Source organism: Mesoplodon densirostris, chromosome 4, assembly GCF_025265405.1.
Source record: "Mesoplodon densirostris isolate mMesDen1 chromosome 4, mMesDen1 primary haplotype, whole genome shotgun sequence".
Taxonomy (NCBI): Eukaryota; Metazoa; Chordata; class Mammalia; order Artiodactyla; family Ziphiidae; genus Mesoplodon; species Mesoplodon densirostris.
Genome location: NC_082664.1, coordinates 93,615,671 through 93,642,042, shown reverse-complemented (window position 1 = coordinate 93,642,042; position 26,372 = coordinate 93,615,671). Strand labels below are relative to the sequence as shown.

Genomic DNA, 26,372 nt, shown 5'->3' with positions numbered 1-26,372 from the left:
AAATTGACTTGTATATTTTTTGCCTCTGAGTCCTTGTGGGATTTTTTTTTTAAATTCAAACAGAAAGTCACAAAAATTATAATCCTCATCAGTTCACTCAGTCCCATGTAATTAATTTTTTTTTCATCCTGATCTTTTGTTAGCACTTTTATGAATTCATCAGTTTTCCATTAAAGTTCTGAAAATGCTTATTCATTCAGTTCAGCAGTATAGTCAGTATATATGGTATTGATTCATAGCAGTCACCATTGTCTAGGCCAAGCCTTTGGAGATGGCCAGTTCTTCTTTTACATTTGTATCCTTGTGACTTCTTTGAATTCAGTCCAGGGAATATTAGAAGTAAAAGGGACTTGACATCATCATCCAATCTGCTCGTTATATAGAGGACACTAAGTGCAAAAGAGATTAAGAATTTTTCTAAGCCCATGCAGCCAAGAGTAACAGTAACTATATAACATTTTTTTGAGTCTTATTGTTTGCCAGGCTCTAAGTGCTTTATTTTTTTATTTTATTTTTAAAAAATATTTATTTACTTATTTATTTGGCTGTGTTGGGTCTTCGTTGCGGTGCGCAAGCTCTCTAGTTGTGGTGTGCGGGCTCTAGAGCACGTAGGCTCAGTAGTTGCAGCGCGTGGGCTTAGTTGCCCCAGCGGCATGTGAGATCTTAGTTCCCCGACCAGGGATTGAACCTGCATCCCCTGCATTGGAAAGCAGATTGTTAACCGCTGGACCACCAGGAAAGTCCCCTAAGTGCTTTAAATAGATTATTTCCTTTTGTCATTTAATCCCCCCCCCAAAAAAAGAAAAAAAAACTCTATCAGGTGGGCATTGTAATTATCCCCATTGTATAGATGAGGAAACTGAGGCTTAAAGAAGTTGAGGAATGGGAAGTTAATTCCAGCAGTTTGTCTCCAGAGCCTGTTCTGTTAAGCACCGTGCTAGGCTGCCTCTGCAATCCAAGTCAGGATTTGAGCTACAGCTCAGGCTTTTTGATTCCCTATTACTTTTTGGTTATGTACTACTGGTGCCTATGATCTGCTAGTCTTGCTATTCTGTTATAAACAAAAATTGGATTAATGAAAAAATGACTTTTTCTGTTTGATATTGTCATTTAATGAACTGTTTTAACCACTAAAATTGCATTAAAATACAGTATGTTTGTCAGCAAGTTATTGTGCAGGTTATGTGTTACATTCCTAAAAATATTAGTAAGATTTCCTTAGAGGCTGCTTTTGCTTCATATAAAAGATAATTCATTTGTTGGGGGCTTAGATTTGAGGCAGCATCTGTATTAAAAAAAGAAATATGAATTTTTTTCTAAAATTAGTTTTAGATAATTATATAATTATATATTTTTGTCAGTTTAAATTTCTAGTTATTCATATAGAAATGGATGTTTTATTTTAAATAATGTAAGACAAAGTATTAGGTGATTTAAAATGAGGGAAAAGATCCTTAAGTTTAGTGTAAGTATATTTTAGGAAGAGCCAATGTCATATCTAAATTTACTTTTTCCCTTTAATTTTGATTTTAAATCTCTTATTAATAAGTTCAAAGATTAACCCAAATGCTTACTTTAATTTTTTTTATTAATGAGGAGAATCATAAAGAGTTTTCATTGTACATTGTTATGTCCTTTAGATATTTTTTGCTGTTTCTGAAGCTAAAGAGAAATGGAAAAGCGAGATTGCAAATATGGAGGAAAATGTCATACCTGGAAAGCAATTGGAAGAGAAGATTCATTCTCTGCAGAGAGGGCTTGAGTTAAAGAGTGAGGAAGTCCCCATGGTTATCAGGGCTGAGTTGGCAAAGGCCCAGAGTGAATGGAACAAAGAAAAGCAAGAGGAAATCCACAGAATTCAAGAAGAAAATGAGCAAGATTACCGGCAATTTTTAGATGATCATCGAAATAAAATTAATGAGGTGCTTAAAGCAGCTAAAGAAGACTTTATGAAACAAAAAACTGAACTACTTCTTCAGAAGGAGACAGAATTACAAATGTGTTTAGACCAGAGTCGCAGAGAATGGACTGTGCAGGAAGCTAGGCGGATCCAACTGGAAATCCATCAGTATGAGGAAGACATCCTAACTGTCCTTGAGTTTCTCTTAAAGGACACGCAGAAGGAGCAAGCCAGTGGTTCAGAGAACAAGTACCTTTTGGAACTCATGTCGACTTGTTCTTCGAAATGGGTGTCTGTGCAATATGTTGAAAAACTAAAGACCTGCATACAGAAAGCATTTCAAGATACACTCTCCCTACTTATAGAAACTGTCAACTCAGACTGGGGAAAGGTATGTTCCTAGTAAGTGAAAAAAGCTATGATTAAATGTGAAAGATGATTGTAGAAGCTGCATTTGGTATTTTTTCCTTTCTTCATTCTCCAGTTTAATAGGTGTAAGACTTGTGTTTTTGCTAGTGGTTTAAAAACCTTTTAGCAAATTCAAAGGATTGCAATTTTTTTTGCCCCCCCAAATTTGCTTCTTCATAGTGCCACAAATATGAGCAGAGCTTTTAGCCATTAGACATCTTTTTCCTAAAAAAATATATATATATACTGTTCTTTGTAAGGGCCTGAGATTTCAGAAACTGAATAACTTTCATTCCTATTTTTGTTTTTTGGGCATGATTACTTCAAGAAATATGCATCGTATTAAACTAGGGTTTCTTAATATCTTCTAAAGAGTTTGGAAGCCTATTTCTTGCCCTCAAGGAATTTATATCTCATGTAGGCAAAAAATGCCAACTGGGTACAAAGAATATTGATATAGAAACAAGCAAGTAGAGGTATGGCTCACTCACACAAAAAGCCCAGTTTTGTTAGTGTACTGTATATGTGCATGTAGAATGAGTTAGTTATATTCTTTTTGTTGTGTAAGTATTCTCTGACACCAGCTTTTAGTTTGTGTGGAAGATCTGATAAAACCAAAGTCTTGCTGCCTTATGATTAAAGATATTAGATATGCATGAAAAATCTGGAATGAAATTCTAGGCATTGTGACCAGCCAATTTCAACATTTGGAATTCGAGGTAGAAAAAAAAATGCCAATATTATAATGTTTGTCTGATAGAAGAGTTGAGACATAAGAACTACAATTCATTAAAATATTGTGATTAAAGATTTTCAAGGCCAGGATTGAGCATTTGATATTAATACCTACTGGAAAGAATTATAAGCTACAAAAAAATCTGAGTTCCAGTTTCATACTTAGCGATAACTAGCTTATTTACCTTGGGTAGTCATAGTTGCTCATCTGAAAAATAAAATACAAATCCCTGGTCTAATTCCTTGGATTTTGGTAGGATACAAATGACATAGTTTGATCTTTCTGCATCTTGCATTTGAAACACTACAGAATTTTAGAGCCAAATGAACCTGAAAGATCAATCTATCCCATCCCAATTCAACCCAGTTGATATTTTTATTCTTGATTTCACAAAGATGTTACTGCTTAATAGTTGCTTTTAATGTAAAATTAACTCAGCAAGACCACTTCCCATGAATACTGCATGATTGAGAATTTTTTGAAAAAGTAGATAATTAAGATGAATTATTTATAGCAGACTTTAAGGGTAAGAAGTGATGGGAAAATCATGCTTTCAAGTTTGCTTTCCTGAAGCAAAAGGAAACTGCTATAAAAGTCAAGAAACTACAACACCTACTGTTAATATATATAATCAACCCTGGGGTCTTTTTATAGGGCTTAAAATTGTGCAAGCAGTGTAAGATCCTCTGTAAGACTTTATGTGTCTCACACGTATATGGAGACAGAATCACATAATTTGGCTAAGAATTTCGACTTTTGCAGCTTTCACTGAGTGGGATCAGATTCTGTTCCTGAGAAAAGGGTGCCTCTGAAATGCCTAATCTGGCATTTGTCACAGAAGAATAATACTCAGCCTTCTGCTGTCTTAGTGCTAACTCAGCTCAGGACCTTGAGATAAAGCAATGATTATAAAGCAGTGATTATAAATTTGCAATATCGGTGCCATAAATGTGAAGAATTATGATTTATAATTGATTAAATTTGTGGTTTTTAGAACTGTTCATGAAAATTAAAACTGGAAAAAATGATGGGTATATATAAAACAAGTCCTCATTAAAACTTAGGTGATCAAGATTTAATTTAATTTAATTTATTTTTAATCAATTTTTTTCAGCTTTACTGACCTACAGTTCACAAATAAAATAGTAAGATATTTAAAGTGTCATCATGGTGATTTGATATACATATATATTGTGAAAGGCTCCCCACCATCTAGTTAATTAACACATCCATCACCGCACATATTTACCTTATTTTTTGTTGGTGAGAACATTTAAGTTTAGATGATCCAGATTTTAAATGGCAAGAATGCAATTAATTAAAAATATGGTTTCCAATAAAATGAATGCCTTATCAAATATATAATTTATATTTATATACTAAGTATATTAATACAGCAGTTCATAATAGATAAAAGAAAACAGAAATATCAACTGGAACAAAAATTTTAAACAAATATAAGGATGTGTGTTTTGTGTTTTCTTACCACCCATGTCAAGTTAAAACTAAGACAAAAGGTTGCTGCTCCTGCCTTTTTTGCCATCTTGGCTTTTCTCCAGTTTTGAGCAGAAACTGGAAATATTGGCTACCTTTGGGATCAGTTTTTATTATTCCTTTTGGCCTCAACCTCATACCCTCTTGATTGACTGGAGTTTGCATTGTCTCTGTACCTACTGACCTCTACCTCTGTTGGGCGGCATGGGTGCGTTTCCTGACAATGAAATGAGATCAAAATCAAAATCAAGGCTTCTAGAATTAAGCATATATAAGGTATTTTAAGTAATTAAACAAGACAGCTTTCTCAAGATTACCTGTTCTGTTTGAGATTTAGTAGTTGTCCAAAATCTGAAAATATATTGCCTTAAAAGAATGTCCCACCATTAATGAATTTAGTAGCTGTGCTGCCAAAACAGAAACTAGAATGCAGAAAGTGTTCAATAAATATTGGTGAGGAGATGGTCTTGTGCAAGATGTTTCACTTAGGTGAGCCTCAGTTTCTCTCCTTCACATTGGCATTTGACTGTCCTTGTGAACAAATGTATTAAAGTATTTAGAAACATAACATACTATATGTTTCAAAAATTGTTTTTACTGTTGTTACTTTCAATTCATGGGAGGTAAAAGGTTGGTACTATAGTTTCTAATGAATTTTCTCCCTGCTGCAGTGAAAATGTTCTGGATTTTCCAAAACAATCCTGATTTCACATAGTCTGTCCTGTGGTTTGATCACAGAAACCATTAAAATATCTTAAAAGTGGAAACTATATCTCCTGTCTGTCCCATAGCTGGCCCACCAGTCCTCTGTTGGATAATGTTCTCATTTGGAAAATATGGTCATAGGAGTCTAGCTCATAGTAATGGCAGTATTCACATAAAACCCTAAGAAAAATACTGGTGATAGTTTAGGCAAGATTTTTTTCAGGCTGTGTTTTCTTTTTATATTTTTAATATTAGTATTTTGAGTAGAGAAAGATTTTTAATAAGCATTAACGATGAAGATAATCTGTTTCAGAGAAATATGACCAAGATCTCTAAGGATCCTGCCACAAGGGTCACTGGCAGAGGAGACCCTGGGGTCCCGGCGATCCTTCCTGCACTTACATCTGGACACGACGCTCAGCCCTTGGCCATGCAAGAAGCAGAAGCAGAAGCTGGTAATGGGATTTTGTTCCTACTGTTCTTTGCATTATCCATAATCCCAGTTCCAGAGGGTTGTTTTGAGGATAAAAGGAAATCAAAGACGTGCAGTTTTCATGAATGAACAAATGTGTGATATTACTCCTAAGTAATGTGTGTCCTCCCCCCAGGTTTCATTTTGTATTAGAAGACAGGGTTGCTTTAGGCCTTCTTATTTCCTATCTTTTCATGGTCTTCCCTCCATTCAAAAGTGACTCTTATTATGAGGAGAATAATGAGAATTTTAGTAGAGAAGTCATGTTTTTTATTTCCTGGCTTTGATGAGAAAGGGTTACACATAAGAGAATTGCCAAATCACTGAGACCTTTCCATTCAATTTATTGAAGCTTATTTCAACTATTTTTAATAGAAATCTTTCTGAAGTGTATTAAGTGTTTTCTGATGTATTCGTGGGTTTCTTTAGATTGGGGGGCAATGTTTTTATCTCTTCCTCTCCACCAACTGTCAAAGTGAATGGTACATAGTTTGTGTTCCTTGAATATTTGATGAATTAATAATTTAACTTTTACTTTGTGACTTAGAGTTGTCTCTTCAAAAAGAATTGCACTGTGCTACAGCCCCTTGAGGTGTTCAGAGCTCGCTGAGGAATATGGGCTTATACTGTCTATTTACTGGGATTTTGAACTAGGAACTGCCATATTCTTTATAAGCTGCAGTCCTTTTAAGACATTGACCCCTTGCAGCCTGCTCCTTCCCTCCATGTACAAACCATACGTACTTTTTGTTTCTTGTCTGCTGTCTCCATTGTAACCTGGAAAAGAACTAAGAATTGCCAGAACAAATCATATGTACAAAGTCAATAACCTTAGTTTCCACATGTTTCTAATTCAGTAGGCCTATTAACAGAGTCTTAGAGAATCTCTGCCTTTCCTAAGAAGTCAGTTGACAGTTACTTTTCTCATTGCCCATCCAGAAACCCTTTTTCCTTATCTCTAGGTTCTAGATAGTTGAGAATATCTTTTTGCCAATTAGTTAAATGCTAATTTACCAATTAGTAGGGTAATACTATCTTAATTTGTATCTTGCTTCCTATGTTTCAATGTCATTTTAGATCTGTTGTTATGTTCGGAATAACCTGAGAATTACTTTCTAATTTGTGAAATGCATAGAGGTGAGTTTTAAATATTATGTGGAAGGTCCAATCAATATGAAAGAAATTAGGTTTGACTTAGGACAAATCAAACTATAAAAGGATTTACTTTTCTTTAATCTTTTTTCCCTAAAAACAAACACATTAACAAATTCATAAGTTGGAAAGGGTTAAATAATCCAAAACATATAAAGTCCTTCATAATCCTACCACCAGAGAGTACCACTGTTAGTGGTGTGGTTATATTCTCCTAATATCTTATCATTTAATATTAATTATGAAATACTTGATACATGCAAAGAATATATGTAATGCACATGTAAGTTATGAACCTAACAACCAGGAACCCACTATTTGACTTAGGAAGTAGAACATCACCAGTACTGTTGAAGACCCCTGTGTGTTTCACCACAATTCCATCCCTGTAACTTCCCCACAATCTGAGGTAATAAATATTCTGATTTAAAAAAAATCATCTTCTTGCTTTTCTTTGTTTTGACCAAATATAGGTATCCTCAGAAAGCTTTTGCTATATTTTGTTTGTCTTTTAACATTATAAAAATGGTTTAATACTTGTTTTAGTCTTTGTAACTTGTTTTTTTTCCACTTAATATCAAACTTGTAAGATTTGTCTTTTTAATGCATATAGCTCTGGTTCATTCATTTTCATTGCTGTATAGTATTCCATTGTGAATATACTATAATTTATCTATTCTCTTATCAGTGGGCATTTGCCTGGTTTCCAGGTTTACAAAACCATATCTTAAATGAAATATATAAATGCCATATATTGTGATGCTTCATTAATCCTTTGATGCTTGTAAACTTAACTGGCACCATTTAAATGAAACTAAAAAGTCAGAAGAGAGCTAAGAATAATTTTTATGGACTAATGTTTTTACATCAACATTTTGGATATTGGCCTCTGAACCTGTGCCAATTTGTATTCCTACTTTATTATATCAATTATATTAATAATCTATTTCTGTATCATTTTTGAATATTACTTAAATTTTATAAACTCTATGTGTTACTAATAGCAATAGCTATTCCTTATTGTATAGTTGCTCCATGCCAGGTACTGTGCCAAACAAATTTTATACATTTATACCTCCTGACAGTTTTGAATCTTTGTATCATTTGGAGATAATTTCAAGCTTACAAAAAAGTTGCAAAAATAAAAATAGTTGCAAAGAACACTCATATTCCCTTTACCTAGATACACTTATTGATAACATTTTATTCCATTTGTGCTCCTCTGTGTGTATGTGTCTCTGAACATTTCATTTTTTCCTGAACCACTTGAGGATAAGTTATATACACATTATTCCTTTTTACCCCAAAATACTTCAGTGTATATTTTCCCAAAATAAGGATTTTTCTTGTATACCTTAGTACAGTAAATTTAACATTAGATGAAAATGTGTTATACAATTATATCAGTCTACTCTTTGTATTCTAATTTTGTCAATTGACCCAATAACATCTTTACAGCATTTTTTTCCCCACAGTACAGCAATCTATCTGGGGTCAGGTGTTATGTTTGTTTGTTTGTTTATTTATTAACATCTTTATTGGAGTATAATTGCTTTACAATGGTGTGTTAGTTTCTGCTTTATAAAAGTGAATCAGGGGCTTCCCTGGTGGCGCAGTGGTTGAGAGTCCGCCTGCCGATGCAGGGGACACGGGTTCGTGCCCCGGTCTGGGAAGATCCCACATGCCGCAGAGCGGCTGGGCCCATGAGCCATGGCCGCTGAGCCTGCGCGTCCGGAGCCTGTGCTCCACAAGGGGAGAGGCCACAACAGTGAGAGGCCCGCTTACTGCAAAAAAAAAAAAAAAAAAAAAAGTGAATCAGCTATACATATACAAGTGTTATGTTTAGATGTCATGTCTCTTTAACCTCCTTTAATCTAGGATATTCCTCTCTTTGCCTTTTATGACATTGATGTTTTCGAGAGACATATTCTTCGCTCTCCCCAACACCTGTCAACCCCTGGCTTTTAATAAAACCTTTTCCTTGTTTTGGGTTTATCTGATATTTCTTCATGATTTTGATTCGAGTTGTTTTCTTAGCTAGAACACCGCATAGGTGACGTGCTATCATATCTGGAGGTATGCAATGTCTGTTTGTCTTTTATTGGTGAGGTTCATTTGAGCGCCTGGCCAAGGTGTTATCCAGTTTCTTCACTGTATAATTACTGTGTTTTTACCCCATCACAACTATTAAGCAATCTGTGGGGAGATACTTTCAAGACCATAAAAATGTCCTTCTCCTCATTAAAACTTTCCGTTATGCTTAGCAGTCATTGCTGAATCTTATCTGATCCAGTCTTTACTCTGGCAGTTGCAAAAATTTTAATTTTTTCACCTCCAGACCTCCTTTTACTTTTACCATTTGGCACTTGGTATGTTGTTATCATTGAGAATCCTCCTCTCTAGTTTGCTTGTGTAGTTACTACCTGTTTGTTTATTTTTCTATTTATCTGTCCGTCTACCTATCTACCAACTTACCTACCTATCCATCTATCCATCCATTTATCCCATTATTGTAGGATTATTGGTGTGACTCAAATTCCTACTTTTTCAATGTTTTATAATTCATTACTATACTTAATTAGTGTTCAAATTGTCCCAGATTAAGCTAATGGAGCCCCTTCAAACTGGCTCCTCTGTCCTTGTGACATGCCTGTGTTTTTGAGTAGTTTCTTAATTTCTGGCATAGCAAAATATTCTAGTCTCATCTTGTATATACCCTAAGTACTGGAGTCAGCCATTTCTTGAAGATCCCTGGTTCCTTTTAGTGGGGAATTGTATTCAGTACTACGATCTGAGCATTGGGTTTCATGGCAATTTTTAAAACAGATGGTATTATTCAATTTTACGTATTAGAGAACTAAGTCTCAAGAGAGGTTAAGTAATACAACAGCTGGTAAATAGTGGAAACAGTATTTAAATTCAGGTCTCTCTCTTAAGCATCATGCTCTTTTCAGTTACACTGTAGCCTTTAGTCATGTCATCTGGTTTCCTTTCCTTCCTTCCTTCCTTCCTTTTTGTAGTCTAAATTGATATAAAAGTTTGCTATCATTTAATTTTTGCAGATGAGAAAAAGATCCTTGAAATTAAAGATTCATGCAGTGGACACTGCTTCCAAGAACTTGAAAAGGCAAAGCAGAAATGTCAAGATCTGGAAAGAAAACTGAAGAAATGCTATAGGCATCTTGAGCATTTGGAAAGGAAGCACAAAGCTGTAGTGGAAAAAATCGGAGGTTAGCATTTAAGGTAGCACTGCTACCAGTATAAATCTCTTTGATCCTTTTGAAATGTTCAAATGTGACATTGTAGTTAATGTAGGCGCTGATTCTCTTTGGGGATTATTATAAACTAATTTGGACCTTATTTTTACTAACCAAATTATTATTATTGAACTCAAGAGGAAAATTGGAGCTCTGATTAAAAGGTCACATTCCTTCTTTTTTTGATTGAATAGCTTCTGAGTGCTCAGTATGTGTCAAGCAGCATTGTAGGCACTGGGGATACAACAATGAAGACATCAGACAAAATTCCACTTTTGATGCAGATGCACAGGACTCTGTTCTCTGCCTTCAAGAAGCTTACCATTAAGTGGGGAGAACTGAAAATAGATTAATAAATAATTTCAGCTCTGAGTATCTGGCAGTGTGTTCAGGTAAACCTGGAAAAAAGGATGTTAATTAACTCTTCCTCCTATTAAAGTTAAGGAAGACTTGACTAAGCCTTGAAAGATGAAGGTGTTTGCCAAAGAGAACAGCATTCTAGGCAGCAGGAGAAGATATGACCCAAGGCATATGGGTCTGATCTGGCCTCCTTTCCGTCCATTCTTCACAACAGTGTCAGGAAATTATCTAAGAGGGATATCTTCTGCCATTTCCTATTGCCCTTTTGAAGAAGGGAGGCTATTGGGCTCATGAGGCTGCTTCCTCTTACCTTTCACTGTTGACTTGTATCCTGTGCTTTATATTCTTTACATTTGAAATATTTCAGATGCTTGAGCTGGTCAGGGATTTTCTTCTACTGCTGGAGCTTGAATACAATATTATCATGCTGTCCTACACTTTCCCCTCTCATTCTCGTTTTGGTCTAACTCTTCCTCATCCTTTAGGATTCAACTGAGAAGATACCTTATCTGCAGAGCCTTGATTTTCCCCAGTCTGGGTTAGACGGGCCGCTCCTATGAGGCCCCAGAGCACTTGGCTCTTCCTCAATTAACATTCTGCATTTCACTTTTTGGTTACTTGCCCACTATCTTTTTTAACCTATAAATTTCTTGAGAATAAGGAATTATCTTTGTTCTTCCTTATAGTCATGGTGCCCATTACATACCAGACAGTAGTAAATGCTTGAATGAATGAAGAACTGAATGCAAGGGTCTCAAATAATGTGTCATCCAGAAAAGACCAGACAGATAGGTTCACTCTTTTTTTCTACATTCACCTCTGTCGCTTGCCTGGACAACAGTCATCTCTTTCTGCTTCCAGTCTCGCCTCTCCAATCCATTTTCCATCAGGCAGCTAGAGCGACCTTTTTTTTTTTTTTTTTTTGTCTTCTGGTGTCTGATTTATTCTGAGTGTGCACAATTAGTGTTGCTTTATTTCAGTTTCTGGTTTACTATTTGACACGCAGTTTAGATACAGGCTCTGTTAATGACATACTTCCTGAATCAACCTTTTTGGGATATTATTATTATTACAATTATTAGGATATTTTCTATTCAAAAAACAAAACTGAAGACAACAGTTTAAAATCCCCAACGACATTCTAGATGCATAAGTAATACATAAAGATTCTACCAGTTGGAGAATTTCTGAAGGAATAGAGCGACCTTTTAAAAAAGTAAATTGGATCGTCACACTGTCTTGTTTTCAAGCCTTCAGTGACTTGTCTGGCTCTCGGTATGAAATACAAACACTTCAACATAGAGTTTAAGATCCCACATCTGCCAGCCCCTCAGCCTCGTTCCCTGCCACTGCCCCTGCCCAGCCCTCTTATTCTCTAACAGAGCTGTGACAGGGGTTTCATTGTCTCTTTTCTCCGAGTCTCTTTGCATCTCTTCCTTTACCCCACCATCTGTCTTCCCATCGGGTCACATTGCCTGGCTAACCCTACTCATCAAAGCCCTGGATCATGCCTTCCTCAGAGAGGCTTTCCTAACTACCCCAGACTTGGTCAGGTTCCTCCGTTAGACATTCCCCACAGCTCCTATGAGTTTTACAACATTCATGTGCTTGCCATGATTTATTGTCTCTATTCTCCTTTGGAGTGTGATGGTGACAAGGATGAAATCCTGCCCTAGCACTTAGCACAGTACCTGGCATCATAGCACACTCAGTCAATCTTGTTGCCCAAGAGCAGCCACCTACTCCCACCTACCGTTTGCTCAGTCTGCTAGACATAGATGATAATTACTTTAAGGCAAGAAAGGGTTTTAGGAATTTTGAGATACAAAACAACACAGTTTCCGTGGTGATTGCTTAGGTCTTTAATAGAGGCCAGAGAGTAAGTGAGAGTAAATTTGTCCAACTGTGGATGTAGATACAGTGTGGCTATTGTAAATTAGATGAAAATCAAGAAAATCTGTTTTACATAATAAAATGACAAGGGCAGTTGGATGTGATTATTCTTTATAAATAATAATATTTAGCACCATACATTGTGATCATACAGTAGTTATTCTACATAGTGCTTTTTGAGGCTGATAACTTCTATAATTCGTGGACTTAGAAATAATCCAACAAAGTTGATAGTTAGCTCAAAACAGCAGGCTGATAAAAGGGGTCAGGGTAAGAATTTAAGTCATTTTATAGTTTGATTTCAGTGTTTGTCTTAATGGAAATCTATTAGTTGGTAATATTTTTGTTATTGTGGTTGTTTTTTGTTTCTTAAGTTCCATTTTCCACTGTCATGGTAGCATTTATTGAAAAGTGATGGAGTAAGAGTGAGTGATTTAGAAATATACAAGCTATATCCATCACTGGGGGAACAGATTGATTCATTCCCCAACTTATAGGGTGTGTTGAAAGGATGGCGTAGCAGGAAATATAGGGTGCCATGTTCATAGGTATTAAATATTGATATTGCCAGGCCTTGTATAAGGTGCTGTGCACTTACTATATTATTTCCATTATAATCTTCAAGGTAGGTGATACTATCCCCACTTTACATATGAAAAAACTCAGGTTCAGAAAGATTAAGTAATTTGCCTAAGCTCATCCAGCTGGTTAGAAGAAAAGCTAGGATTTAAACCTGTGTCTCTCTGACTCTGAAATTCATGCTTTGTTCTCTGTACCACATGGACTCCATCAGTCTCCTCATCTTCTCTTTAAAAGTTCAAAGAATTGAACATATTACATTATTTCTGAAAATGGCACCTACTTAAGCTTAATATTTTTTTAATTTTGTATTGAGGTACTTGTTCAGTGATCATTTATATGAGCATAGACTGTATACCAGGGTCCATGAGGGACATGGGATTAGGAAACCTACTATGTTTCTAAATAAAGCCTTTAGTCTAACTGGAAAAAAAAACACATGCATATAAAACAATTGGAAATTTATTCCAGGACAGTGTGTAACCCAGAACAAGATGAAAATGGAATATAGATTTAAAGTGCTGAGAAAATAGAACAGGGAGTGGTCAGATTAGGGTTTATCAGGGAATGAATGACACAGGGAGCAAATGGAAAATTTTCAGTCTCCTTTATAGAAATTTGTGCTGGTAATTTAAGGGAAAGACTGAGAGAAAAAGAGATTAATTGACCAATATACTATAAACTTTCTTTTTTTAGAAGAGAATAGTAAAGTTGTTGAAGAATTATTAGAAGAAAACAATGACCTGAAGAATAAATTGGAAGAACTGAGAACACTTTGTAAAACACTACCACCAAGGTAGGCTTTTACTATTACAAAGAAATCATTTATTTCTGAGTATCTTTGCTTTTTTTTTTTAATATCAGTCATATCAATAATATCATACCAAGAATATCAGTCACTTTTATTGTTACATAGCAAAAGTATAAAAAAGAAGAAAATCTTCTAAAACCCTGTCCCCAGAAGATATCTTTTATTTAGTATATGTGCTGCTGAAGCGAGCACTTTACCCTTTATTTAAGCCCTTTTATACACACACGTGCACATGTTTTAAAAATTGAGATTATCGTATAAGCTATTTTGTAACCTTTTGTTAATATTATAAGATAAACACTTCCTCCGTGTCATTGGATATACTCCTATAATGTGCTTTTCAATAGCTGCATAGATTTTCATCGTGGATTTATCATGATTTATTTAAGTAACTATAACACAAATTGTTGGCATTTTTCTCCTAAATAATTATAATAAAGATCCTCATATGTGAATTTTTTAGCACATCTTAGCTTATTTTATTGGAATATATATATATATATATTTTTCAAGTTTCGTTTTTCACTTAAAATCTCTGTTTTTGCAATCTTTGGTTTGTTTTTAGGTCACTGTCAGAAGGGGACTTTGAACATTCTTGCCTGCTGTGCGATGGGGTGGCCTTGGAAGAACTTCGTGGGCAGTACATTAAAGCTGTAAAAAAAATTAAGCGTAAGTCCCTAAAGAGATTTCCAAGATTTTAAGGTGGTTTGGGTCTTTTTTGTAACTAGCAGTAGTAATTTGGGGGAATTTTCTGAACTACCTTGTTCTTACCTGCTTTTAGAAGAGATCACTGATAGCTTTTCTAAATTATGTAGATGATTTTACCCAAGTAAATTTGGAGTTTGCCCCCCAAATTTTGGAAGTGGCTCAAGGCTAGAGGTATTTTTATATTGTTAATTATCCTGGGTTTTTGGGGGGGACACTAATATATATATTTTTAAAGTATAATTGACATATACCACTATATTAGTTTCAGGTGTATAACAACGGTTTGATATTTGTATGTGATCACCAACGATGTCTACTTTCCCCATCACCATACAAAGTTACAAAATATACAATACAGTAGTAGTTCCACCTTATCTGAGGATTTGCTTTTGTGGTTTTGGTTATCTGTGGTCAACTGCAGTCTGAAAACATTGCGTGGAAAATTCCAGAAATAAATAGTTAATAAGTGTTAAACTACGGGCCATTCTGAGTGGCATGATGAAATCTCATGGCATCCTGCTACATCTGCCTCCAGACATGAATCATCTCTTTGCCCAGCATATCCTGCCTGTTAGTCAATTAGTAGCCACCTTGATTACCAGATCCACTGTATCACAGTGCTTGTGTTCGTCACCCTTCTTTTACTTAATAAAGCCCTCAAAGTACAAGAGTAGTGATGCTGACAGTTCATCTATGCCAAAAAGAAGCCGTAAAGTGCTTCCTTTAAGTGAAAAATTGAAAGTTCTTGACTTAATAAGGAAAGAAAAAAAGAATCATATGGTGAGGTTGCTGATCTACAGTAAGAACAAATCTTCTATCCGAGAAATTGTGAAGAAAGAAAAAAAAAGTGTATGCTAGTTTTGCTGTCACACATCAAACTGCAAAAGTTACGGGCACAGTGAATGATTAGTGCTTAGTTAAAATGGAAAAGACATTAAATATGTACAATAAGATATTTTGAGAGAGATCACATTCAAATAACTGTTAAAATATATTGTTAAAATTGCTCTATTTTATTATTATTGTTAATCTCTTACTGTGCTTAATTTATAAATTAAATGTTATGACAGGTATGTACGTATAGGAAAAAATGTAGTATATTTAGGGTTCAGTACATGGTTTCAGGCATCCATTAGGGGTCTTGGAATGTATCCCCTGTGGAAAAGGGGGGACTACTGTACAATATTATTCACTATAGTCACCGTGCTGTACATTACATCCCCATGACTTATTTATGATTGGAAATTTGTACCTATTGACCCTCTTCTCCCATTTTGCCCACCCTCCAACCCTCTCCCCTCTGGCAACCACCAGTCTGTTCTCTATTTGTTTTTTTAGATTCCACATATAAGTGAAATCATACAATATTTGTCTTTCTCTGTCTGACAGTTCACTTAGCATAATGCCCTCAAGGTCCACCCAGGTTGTCACAAATGGCAAGCAATTTCTTTCTTTTTTATGGCCAAGTAGTATCATTGTATGTATGTACCACATCTTCTTTATCCATTCATCCGTTGATGGACACTTAAGTTGTTTGGCTATTTTGGCTATTGTAAATGATGCTGCAGTGAACATAGGCACATGTGTATCTTTTTGAATTAGTGTTTTCATTTTCTTTTGGTAAATATCCAGAAGTGAAATTGCTGGATCATATAGTAGTACTATTTTTCTTTTTTTGAGGAATCTCCATATTGTTTTCCATAGTGGCTGTACCAATTTGCATTCCCATCAACAATGCATAGGGTTTCCCTTTTCTCCACATGCTCACTAACACTTCTTGGTCTTTTTGATGGTAGCCACTCTAACAGGTATGAGGTGATACCTCATTGTGATTTTGATTTGCATTTCCCTGATGATTAGTGATGTTGAGCATCTTTTCATATACTTGTTGTCCATATCTATGTTTTCTTTGGAAACCTGTCTATTCAGATCTTCTGCCCATTCTTAATCAGATTGATTGTTTTTTGTTGTTATTGAGTTGTATGAGTTCTTTGTATATTTTGGAAATTAATCCTTATTGGATATATGATTTGCAAGTATCTTCTTCCATTTAATAGGTTGCCTTTTTTATTTTGTTGATGGTTTCCTTTGCTCTGCAGAGCATTTCAGTTTGATGTAGTCCCACTTGTTTATTTTTGCATATATTGCCACTGCTTTTGGAGTTAGATCCAAAAAAATATCACTAAGAGCAATGTCAGTGAGCTTACTGCCAATGTTTTCTTCTAGGAGTTTTATAGTTTCTGGTCTTGCAATCAAGTCCTTAATCCATCTTGAGTTGATTTTGTTTATGGTATAAAGAAAGTAGTCCAGTCTGATTCTTTTGCATGTGGCTGCCCAGTTTTCCCATCACAATTTTTTGAAGAGATTGTCCTTTCCCCATTGTATATTCTTGCCTCCTTTGTTGTAAATTAATTGACCATGTGTGAGTGGGTTTATTTCTGGGCTCCGTATATTGTTTCATTGATCTGTTTGTCTGTGATGTCAATACCAAACTGCTTTAATTACTATAGCTTTGTATTGTAGTTTGAAACCAGGAAGCATGATGCCTCCAGGCTTGTTGTTCTTTTTCCAGATTGTTTTGGCTATTTGGGATCTTTTGTGGTTCCACACAAATTTTAGGAATTTGCTAAGCTACTCCAGCTTTCTTTTGGTTTCCATTTGCATGAAACATTTTTCCATCCCTTCCCTTTTAGCCTGTATATGTCCTTACATCTGAAGTGAGTCTCTTTAACATTTCTTGTATTTCCTATTTTTCTGTTGAAGTTCTCTCTGTGTTCATTCATTCTTACTGGTGAGCGTCTTTATGACTATTACTTTGAACTCTTTATCAGGTAAGTTACTTATATCCCTTTCATTAAGGTTTTTTTCTGGGGTTTTGTCTGGTTCTTTCATTTGGAACATATTTCTCTGTTTCTTCATTTTGCTTGACTCTCTGTGTTTATTTCTATGTATTAGGCAAAACAGCTACCTCTCCCAGTCTTGAAGGAGTGGTCACAGGAAAACTGGGGTGTGTTTCAGGCTGCTGTCTGTGCAGTGTCCTGGGGGTTGTAGCTTGCCAAGAATTATCTCTCCAGTTGTTTCAGTCCTGCGGGGTCCAGAAATGCAAGCCCTCTAGCCACCAGAGCCAGGTGTTCAAGGGGTGTCCCTTGTGTGAACTGTGCACACCTGCTGGGTTTGGTGTGGTGGGGCTGCAGTGGAACACCAGGCTGGGTTTGGCATGGTGGGGCCACCATGGAGCCCAAGGGTGGGGCAAATGGCTCTAGCAAGGTAGAGGAAGAGTGTAAAAATGGCGCAAAGGCCAGTACTAGTAAGGTAGAAGAGTACAAAAATGACTCCCGCCAGCACCTCTGTTCCCTGGGAGAGTTCTAACAGATTCTGCCCTTCTGGCAGATGCTTTAAGATCAGCAAGTACATCTCCTTAACATAAGGTCTAGGCATTTTTAATGCTGCTGTTTTTGCACTAGGTTCCTGAGTTGAATGAGTCTGTGTGAGTCCTGTAGGAGTGGAATCTCAGGTTCCTACAGCACTTTGTGTCTCCTGGACGTAAGCCCCATTAGTTTTCAAAGCCAGGTGTTTTGGGGGCTCATCTCTCTGGAGCAGGTCCTAAGGGTTGGGGCACCTGATATGGGGCTCAAACCCCTTGCTCCTCAGGGAGAAGCTTTGTTTTTGTGATATTCCTCCTGATTGTGGGATGTCATGCCAAGGGTGAAGGTTTTGGCAAGATTGTGTCTCTGCATCTCCTACTCACCTTGATCTGTCCCCTTTATCCTTTGTGTGGGGTGGCTCTTGGGCTAGTTCTCAGGTCTTTTTCAGAGACAGTTGTTGCATATGTAGCTGTAGATTTGGTGTGTCCATGGGAGGATGTGAGTTCAGGATTTCCTGTACCGCCATCTTGAACTGCTTCCAAGATTTTTCTTCTTGAACACTAATATTAAACTAAAAATTTCATAATCTTACAACTTAAATAACTACTACCAAAGAAAATGTCATATGAGTTTAAATGAGCAATTACTACTTTCTTCCATAAACTTTTAAGGACCATGAAAAATGGATGTAATTAGGAATTATTCTGTTGTCTCTATTATTTTCATAATGGATTATGTCATAGATGTAAATTTGTTTACCAAGTCCTCTAGTACTAGGTGGTGCCGCATATCCTGCAGAACATTTCTGTGGTTTATGTTTTCCCAGTAGAATACCTCCTGGTTTTTAATTGCAATATTGCATAGTTGGTATGTATGTCCCAGAACAATACCAGTGTTTATGTACAAGAAATGTACATTTACCTCCTAAAATTGCATTCATTTTAAACAGAATGAGTGGGAAAGGTCTCAAGTTCCAAATATAATTGGTAGATCATCAGAATCATGGTGGAGATGTTTTGAAAAGCCCACTCAGTATCAGTATAGAGAATGTGCTTCTTAGCTGTTGCTGGTGCTAACAGAGTCCATATTACTATAAAGAAATTTACTTTTTGTTAACAATTATAGTGATTGGAAAGTGAAATTTTAAGCTTTTCTTTTTCATCCTAACGTGATAACTTGTTGTGTATTTATGTGTATTGTTTTACATTTTAGAAGTTGGTTGGAAGTTTTGTTTTGACATGTACTCCATCAAAATTTTTCCCACTTGAAGTAATGAAAAATAGCCTTCCACTTAGCATTTTTGCATAGAATGTGTAATTTTCAGGAAGAGCTTACTGATATTGAGGAAGATTACTTTACGAGTTGGAATCCTTAACATAATAGGGATGATAATATTCTAGAGGTAGGATGTAGTCCTGGATTTAGGACAAAATGTTAACCTTAAATAGTGGTAGTTCCAATCAGAGCACACTGAGTTAAACATAAAAGGAAGACTTGAAAGCTGTGAACTATTTTTAAATGTAAATTTCAGGAGGCATCATAAGTCTCATCTCTCTCCCTGCAATAGCATTTTGTACATATCTCTCATGGATTGTAGTATTATATTTAGTTGGATACTCATAAGTGCTGCCAAAAGAATTGAATAAGTAATGAAACATGGATTTTCAGAGCACAAGTAAACAGAAGAATATGAATCCAGCTCATATTACCTCCTTTCTCTCTTTCTTTGTCTGCTTCTCTCTTCCTTTCTGCCTTACCCTTTCTGTATATTTCTTTTTTCTCTTGTCTTAACTGGACATAATATGTAATTGAAATGCATAAATTTCTGTGCCTCATATTAATGATAACTGCTTGCTTCAGTGTTTCAAAATATGACAGTTTCCCTGGGGGATATGCCATGTTTCCTTACCAAATATGTCTGTCATCATTGTAAAAGGACTTTTGGATTACTCCTGCTTTGAGTCGACCAAAATGGTGACCAGAAATATTCCATTTTAATGATTGTAGAAAACTATAATGTTTAAACTATACATCCAGTCACTTCATCTCCCAGAAAATTGGTCTGAAGTCTGCCTCTCCTGTTTTGGAAAAACTGCTAATAAACGTGCATTTTGTGGGGATTCCCCCCGCCCCCAGGTGATATGCTTCGTTATGTTCAGGAGAGTAAGGAAAGAGCTGCGGAAATGGTAAAAGCAGAGGTATTGCGACAATGTCAAGAAACCTCCCGAAAGATGCGCAAATATTATTTGAGTTGCCTCCAACAGATTTTGCAGGATGATGGAAAAGAGGAAGGGTAAGTTCTGTCTGAACAGTGTGTCCTGAGAGTACCAGGACAGCATGTTGTCATTTTCTAAGCATTTTCCTTAGCCACAGAATTAACTGTGTCTACATGATGAGCCATTAAGGATTAAGAGAGGCTTAATGTCTGTGCTGCCCTAAGTGGTGGCAGAGCATATAGGAAAACGAAATCCTGGGGCTAAGGAAACTTATTTTTTCCTTTAAACTGTATTAATTTCATATTCTGGAATTCCCCACAGGGCTGAGAAAAAGATTATGAATGCTGCTAGCAAACTTGTTATGATGGCAAAATTGCTGGAAACACCTATTTCTAATAGATCCCAGAGCAAAACTACACAGTCAGGTATGTCAAAATGAGTTACTTGAAGGATTTTTCTCTCCCTCTTTTTTAGATATTTAATATCTTTAGTATGAGAGTAGAGAATGTAAGGAGTGAGAGCTGAGTTATCCAATTGTGTGTATGTTTTACTTAAACTGGAAACTTACACAAAAAAGTGTAGTTTCCAGTTCAAGTAGGCAGACTGAGCTTACCCACCAGCTTCCTCTTGCTGCTTCCATCCCTAGAAATGATAGAAAAGATTTTAAACGACAGTATAGAAGGAGAAAAAGAAGAAATTATAACTGAGCTTTTAAAAGTTACAACTGATAAATCGGAGGCTGTGAGAAATCCCTGAAAGAAGACAAACACTATAAACCGAAGATGGAAACCTCAGTTCAAAACTCCCAGAAGATGATAGTTGCAAGTGGGAGCAATATTGAAACTGTTCTATGTGTGAAGGTAGTATGTCCCAGGAGAAGTAGTAAGCCTAGGGGATACCAATGGGGTAATTAGCTGGTGTTCCAGAACAGCTGAAACCAGGTGGGATTGCCCTCTTTATTTCTCCTTATCTTTCTTCCTGAACCTCAGATTGGGCTAGGTAAGAGCAACAGGAACAGAGAGTCTGGGAACTGGGCAGTGCTCTAGGTGGCTAGCCACACCAAGGGGGAACTGAGAGCCCAAATGCCCAGAGTACCAGGTATCAGGTCTTTGTACCCTGCTGCTCATTCCTTCCCACTCCACTTCCAACTCCTTTAAACAAGCAGCAGATACTGTACTCAGGACATCTGAAAGATAAGCATTCAACCAAGAATTACCACATATTTATAGAAAGCCAGCACCATGAAGAAAGATACCAAACTCAAAATAAGACAAAGCAAAAAAAAAAAAAAAAAAAAAATCCACAACAGAACTTATACCTAAAGAGATAGAATTAATAGAACAAACAACGACCTGAGAATGTTAGAAAAATACAGTATTCTCAGAAAGATGTAGGAGGATATTATAGAGGAAACTAACAATATGCTAAGATTTATACTATTTTCAAGGAGAAGATGTAGATACTGATAACTCTAGAGATTGCTAGAAAAATACAAGTTTGTGTATAAAAATTTAAGGCTAACAGAGAAATAGAATATATGATTTTCAAAGTAGTAGGGGTAAAACTTGGAAGAAAATGTTTCAATCTAATAATCTAGAAAGAGGAAAAATACATGTAGAAAGCATGGGTAAATAGAAAATAATAGTAGGTTGAAACATCAGCAATCACACTAAATGTGAATTGGTTAATAAACTCACTTATTAAAAGACCACGATTTTCAAACAGTTTTAAATATTCTAGACATATGTTATTCCAGGTAAGAACATTGTCAAAAATTCAAAATAAAGGGCTGGAAAGTGATATACCAAGCAATGCAGTGTTGATATCAGATAAATTATAGAGTTAAATACAATATTAGGTAAATTAGAGTTAGCATTAAACTGACCAAAGTGATAGTTCATAATGATAAAGGAGCAACCTCCCAAGAAGCTATAAATGAATTCTTTCTGTTCATAATAAAATAACTTTAGAATATATGAATCAAAAGCTGATGGAAAAACATGAAAAAAATTAGTGAATTCCCAGTCACACTGGGAGGATTTGAACCTATCTGTGAGGAAATGGGTTTTTTGCACTTCTGGAAAGCTTGAAGCAAAGACTGTTCAGGAATTCCTAAGTTTGATGTTGGTAAACGTTCTTCAAATAAAAGCACAAAGATTATTTGTGTAATTTTTGGAATGGAGATGTGAACCTTGGCTATAAAAGGTCAGTGATGTGTAACAACAAAAGAGTTTTCTAGATGTGGGGCAACTGCAAATAATGAATAATGTCCCCAGCAGAAACAAACCCTTTTCAGAGACTTTAGGGACCGAGATACCCTACTTTGAGATATGATGCCTCTGATTCTATGCTGTGTGGCTGCTCTGCTTCTGATCAGATTTAGTGTCTTAGCTAATTAAATCAGAAATTATTTTAGCTTTGAGAAAAAGAAAGTGTGTGAGAGGGGTGTGTGTGAGAGGGGTGTGTGTGTGTCTGTCTGTCTGTCTGTCGGTCGGTCGGTCTGTCTTGGGTCGGATGGGTTCTTCCAGCAAACTTTCTCCATCTGAAGCTCCATATTTGACATCAGAGCAAGACTGGAAATGTTGCAGTTGGCTCTTGAAATGCTGTACCAACTATTACAGAAAGTAATACAGCAGGTGGATAGCAATAATAACATATTAGATTTCATTAACAAAATTATTCAGCTTTATCTAATAGATATATGTAAAAGAATATTTTTAAATGTCCGGCATTGATGTATTTTCTTTGAGAATGATTAAAATATATATGCATCCCTTGGAAATATATAAAAACATAAATTTTTTTCTCCTCTTTCAGTGTTAATTTTCTCCTAATTTTGTTTTCCCCTAATTTTGTGTTCCCTTATATACAATAGTATTGCCTCCGACTTCAGAGATGCTGACTGGAGTTGAAAAATCAAAAAGAAATGATGTGAATCAGAATATATCGTGTCACAGTGAAAGCAAATCAAACAGAATAAAAACTATCCCCAGAAGTATGTGTGACCAAGTTCCTAAGAGGAGGGCTGCCTGTAACTTACAAAGGCGATTAGAGGACGCAGAGCACGGGGACAGAAAGCACGAGCGTTCCAAAGAGTCACATCCAGACTTTCAGTTCGGGGATAACAGTCACAGACACCTAGACATTTTGCCAAGGAATGTTTCTCTTGAGTTTGTTCCTTGCGAAGGTGAAAGAGGCTTTGGTTTGCACAAGAAGATAGACCTCCTCGGTGATACTGGCTCTGAATCACTCCAGCACTCAACTGCACACCCCTTTCTCGGATCCTTCGGAAATAAACCCTCACCTAGATATACCCCTAGTCTTTCTGAATCCGAATCCACGCATAAAACTTTCCAAAGTCCTAATGAAAGACTTGGTTTAAAATCATACAAGAGTAATCCACGAATGGCAAGTGAAAATGCTGCACCTGAGAAAAGTCAAAGTTTGGGTGTTAAGGAAACTCCAGTAGAGGATGGAGGGGACCTCAGTGACTCTGTAAGCTGGCATTCCAACAGTGCCGCTCTACCCTGCAACAGTCATGAAGTGTCATTTTTGCATGATAGGCCACAAGAAACTCTGGATATGCTCGATGAATCTGTTAATTTCAAACAGTTTTCAGCAGCAAGTTTTCCTTTAGATTCAGAGAAAAGCAGTATGATTCATCAACCTATGAAATGTCCGAGTGGTCATGCTCCGGACCTGTCAGAAGAAACCACGTATTCCCCACCAGGGAAGATCAGCATGACTCTTGGACACCCACCTCATCATAAGGCTGTTACATTAAAGTCAGATTTCAAAAAACTGAGCAGTACAGTACCATCTGCAGTATGTCCACAGCCTTCAAGAAAATTAATTGCTCCTCTGTCTAACCAACAAGATAGTGGCTTTGATAGCCCATTTGTCAATCTAGACTAACTGTTATACAGCATTTAAGAAGAATCATATATTGTTAAGAAAACTGGAAGGGAAGACTTCATACTGAAAAATATTTGTGGGTTCTGCATATTTTGAGATGTTTTAATAACATCTGACTATCGTATGAGTAAAGTATTCTCATAAAATTACTTGAGATATTAAGGTTTCCTTAGTCTTCTAAAGGGCTAATCGTGTATGTGTCATCTGCTTCTGTGTGGTGCTTGTATCTGGTTGCTAAACCACCTATTTTTATACTTATAAATTAGCTCTCTGTGCAGTGTTAAATTATTTAAATAAACTTGCATATGGTCTGTAGAATTGTTATGAATTATTTTTAAATTCATAATGTAGAAATGTTATATTGACATAATTTGAAATTCATCTAGAAAAACATATAAACCTTGATGATTCCTACGTATGATCAGCCAGATTTAATTTTTGAAATTAACCATGTTGAATGAGGCTATAGATTTACTCTACACATAGTTTTCCTGGAAATCTCTACTCAAGAGTTTGATCCTTGCTTTCAGTTAGTGGAAAAGAAGTATTGCAAGGATTGCCACAAAATACATAGCTGAGTCCTGGCTTCATTATTTCAAATATTAGTCTGAATTTTTTTAGTTGGCATTTACGTTATTTCAAATCTCTTGTGACACCCAGAGACTTTCTTTGTCTCTTTTATGGTTTCATAGTCTTTCCTTCATCTGAAGCATTACTTTCTTCTTTTTTTTTTTTTTTAGATTCTGCCTACTTTACACTAATGATTGTCGACAAAAATAGTATTGTCTAATACAGTATTTCATGACTTTATTGGGGAATATTTTTGGACTTCACAATGAAAATGGACTAGGTCCAGAGAGGTCAGACATCGAGCAATGCATGGGGCAGTGAAGCGTCTCAGTAAGTTGGTTCCCAACCTAGGAGTCTTTCAAGATGCCACACCAGTCATTCACATAGATGAAAAATCTGATTATTGTGATCAGACCTTGGAACTTAACTTCATTATGCTTGTGAACACCAAATACTTTTGTATGGTTTTAATAGACACTGACATTTTCAAGAATATAACTGCTGGGAAAATGGACAAAAGATTGCATTTTGTCTTGCTTTGGAATTTGACTGGTTAAATGTTTTGGGAAACTCACATTACAGTGGCAAAGGTCGTTGAAGAATTTAAGTTGCTAACTTAGCGCATTTATATCACTCAGCATTTAGAGCTGTCAGTTCTGGATCTGGTGCTGACTACTTCATTACGTCTTCTAGTCTAGCTGTGTCTGAGCAGTGGCATTTTGAAAGACATGTGATCTTACTCAAAGTTTACTTTCAAATTTCTTTTTTCCTGAAGGTGTAGGTAGGTTATATCATCATTAAGTTTTGTCTTAAAATGGGTTTACAAAATACTTAATATTAATGAAGGTGTTGGGCTTTATAGAGGCAAACACCACTGTTTTAGAAGGATGATGTAATTACCACTACTACTATAATACTCATAATGACTTTTTCACCAAGACCTTCTCACTTGGGTTACTCTAACAGCAGCCAGACTGGTCCTTCCACTTCTAATTGTATCAGCCTCCACACCACCTCCACCCAGCTTTTGAGTACTTTTTCTGAAATGAAAATCAGATCGTGTTACCTCCCTGCTCTCTGGTACTTCATCACCGTCTGGTATTCTTTTTTCTTTTTCTTTTTTAATGTTTGAATTTTATTTATTTATTTTTCTATACAGCAGGTTCTTATTAGTCATCAATTTTATACACATCAGTGTATACATGTCAATCCCAATCACCCAATTCATCTCACCCCCACCCACCGCCGTTTCCCCCCCAGGTGTCCATATGTTTATTCTCTACATCTGTGTCTCAATTTCAGCCCTACAAACCAGTTCATCTGTAGCATTATTCTAGATTCCACATACATGTGTTAATGTACGGTATTTGTTTTTCTCTTTCTGACTTACTTCACTCTGTATGACAGTCTCTAGATCCATCCACGTCTCAACAAATGACCCAATTTCGTTCCTTTTTATGGCTGAGTAATATTCCATTGTATATATATACCACATCTTCTTTATCCATTTGTCTGTCGAGGGGCATTTAGGTTGCTTCCATGACCTGGCTATTGTAAATAGTGCTGCAATGAACATTGGGGTGCATGTGTCTTTTTGAATTATGGTTTTCTCTGGATATATGCCCAGTAGTGGGATTGCTAGATCATATGGTAATTCTGTTTTTAGTTTTTTAAGGAACCTCCATACTGTTCTCCATAGCGGCTGTATCAATTTACATTCCCACCAACAGTGCAAGAGGGTTCCCTTTTCTCCACACCCTCTCCGGCATTTGTTGTTTGTAGATTTTCTGATGATGCCCATTCTAACTGGTGTGAGGTGATACCTCATTGT

At 36.1% G+C, this 26,372-nt stretch overlaps 1 protein-coding gene across 5 annotated transcripts in view; it reads left to right on the top strand.

The window, feature by feature from the left end:
* CEP152 (centrosomal protein 152) overlaps nucleotides 1-24,289 on the top strand; it is a 104,385-nt gene extending 80,096 nt beyond the window's left edge. For 3 of the 5 annotated variants that reach the window (XM_060096794.1, XM_060096793.1, XM_060096795.1), the window contains 8 exons: nucleotides 1,641-2,291; nucleotides 5,557-5,698; nucleotides 9,930-10,097; nucleotides 13,653-13,752; nucleotides 14,333-14,436; nucleotides 19,977-20,133; nucleotides 20,378-20,481; nucleotides 22,932-24,289. In XM_060096794.1, the coding sequence (XP_059952777.1) occupies nucleotides 1,641-2,291; nucleotides 5,557-5,698; nucleotides 9,930-10,097; nucleotides 13,653-13,752; nucleotides 14,333-14,436; nucleotides 19,977-20,133; nucleotides 20,378-20,481; nucleotides 22,932-23,971 (2,466 nt within the window). In that variant the 3' untranslated portion in view covers nucleotides 23,972-24,289. The remainder of the gene's footprint in view (nucleotides 1-1,640; nucleotides 2,292-5,556; nucleotides 5,699-9,929; nucleotides 10,098-13,652; nucleotides 13,753-14,332; nucleotides 14,437-19,976; nucleotides 20,134-20,377; nucleotides 20,482-22,931) is intronic. The other 2 variants (XM_060096797.1, XM_060096796.1) reach the window with 1 other exon arrangement.
* The last annotated feature ends 2,083 nt before the right edge of the window (nucleotides 24,290-26,372 follow it).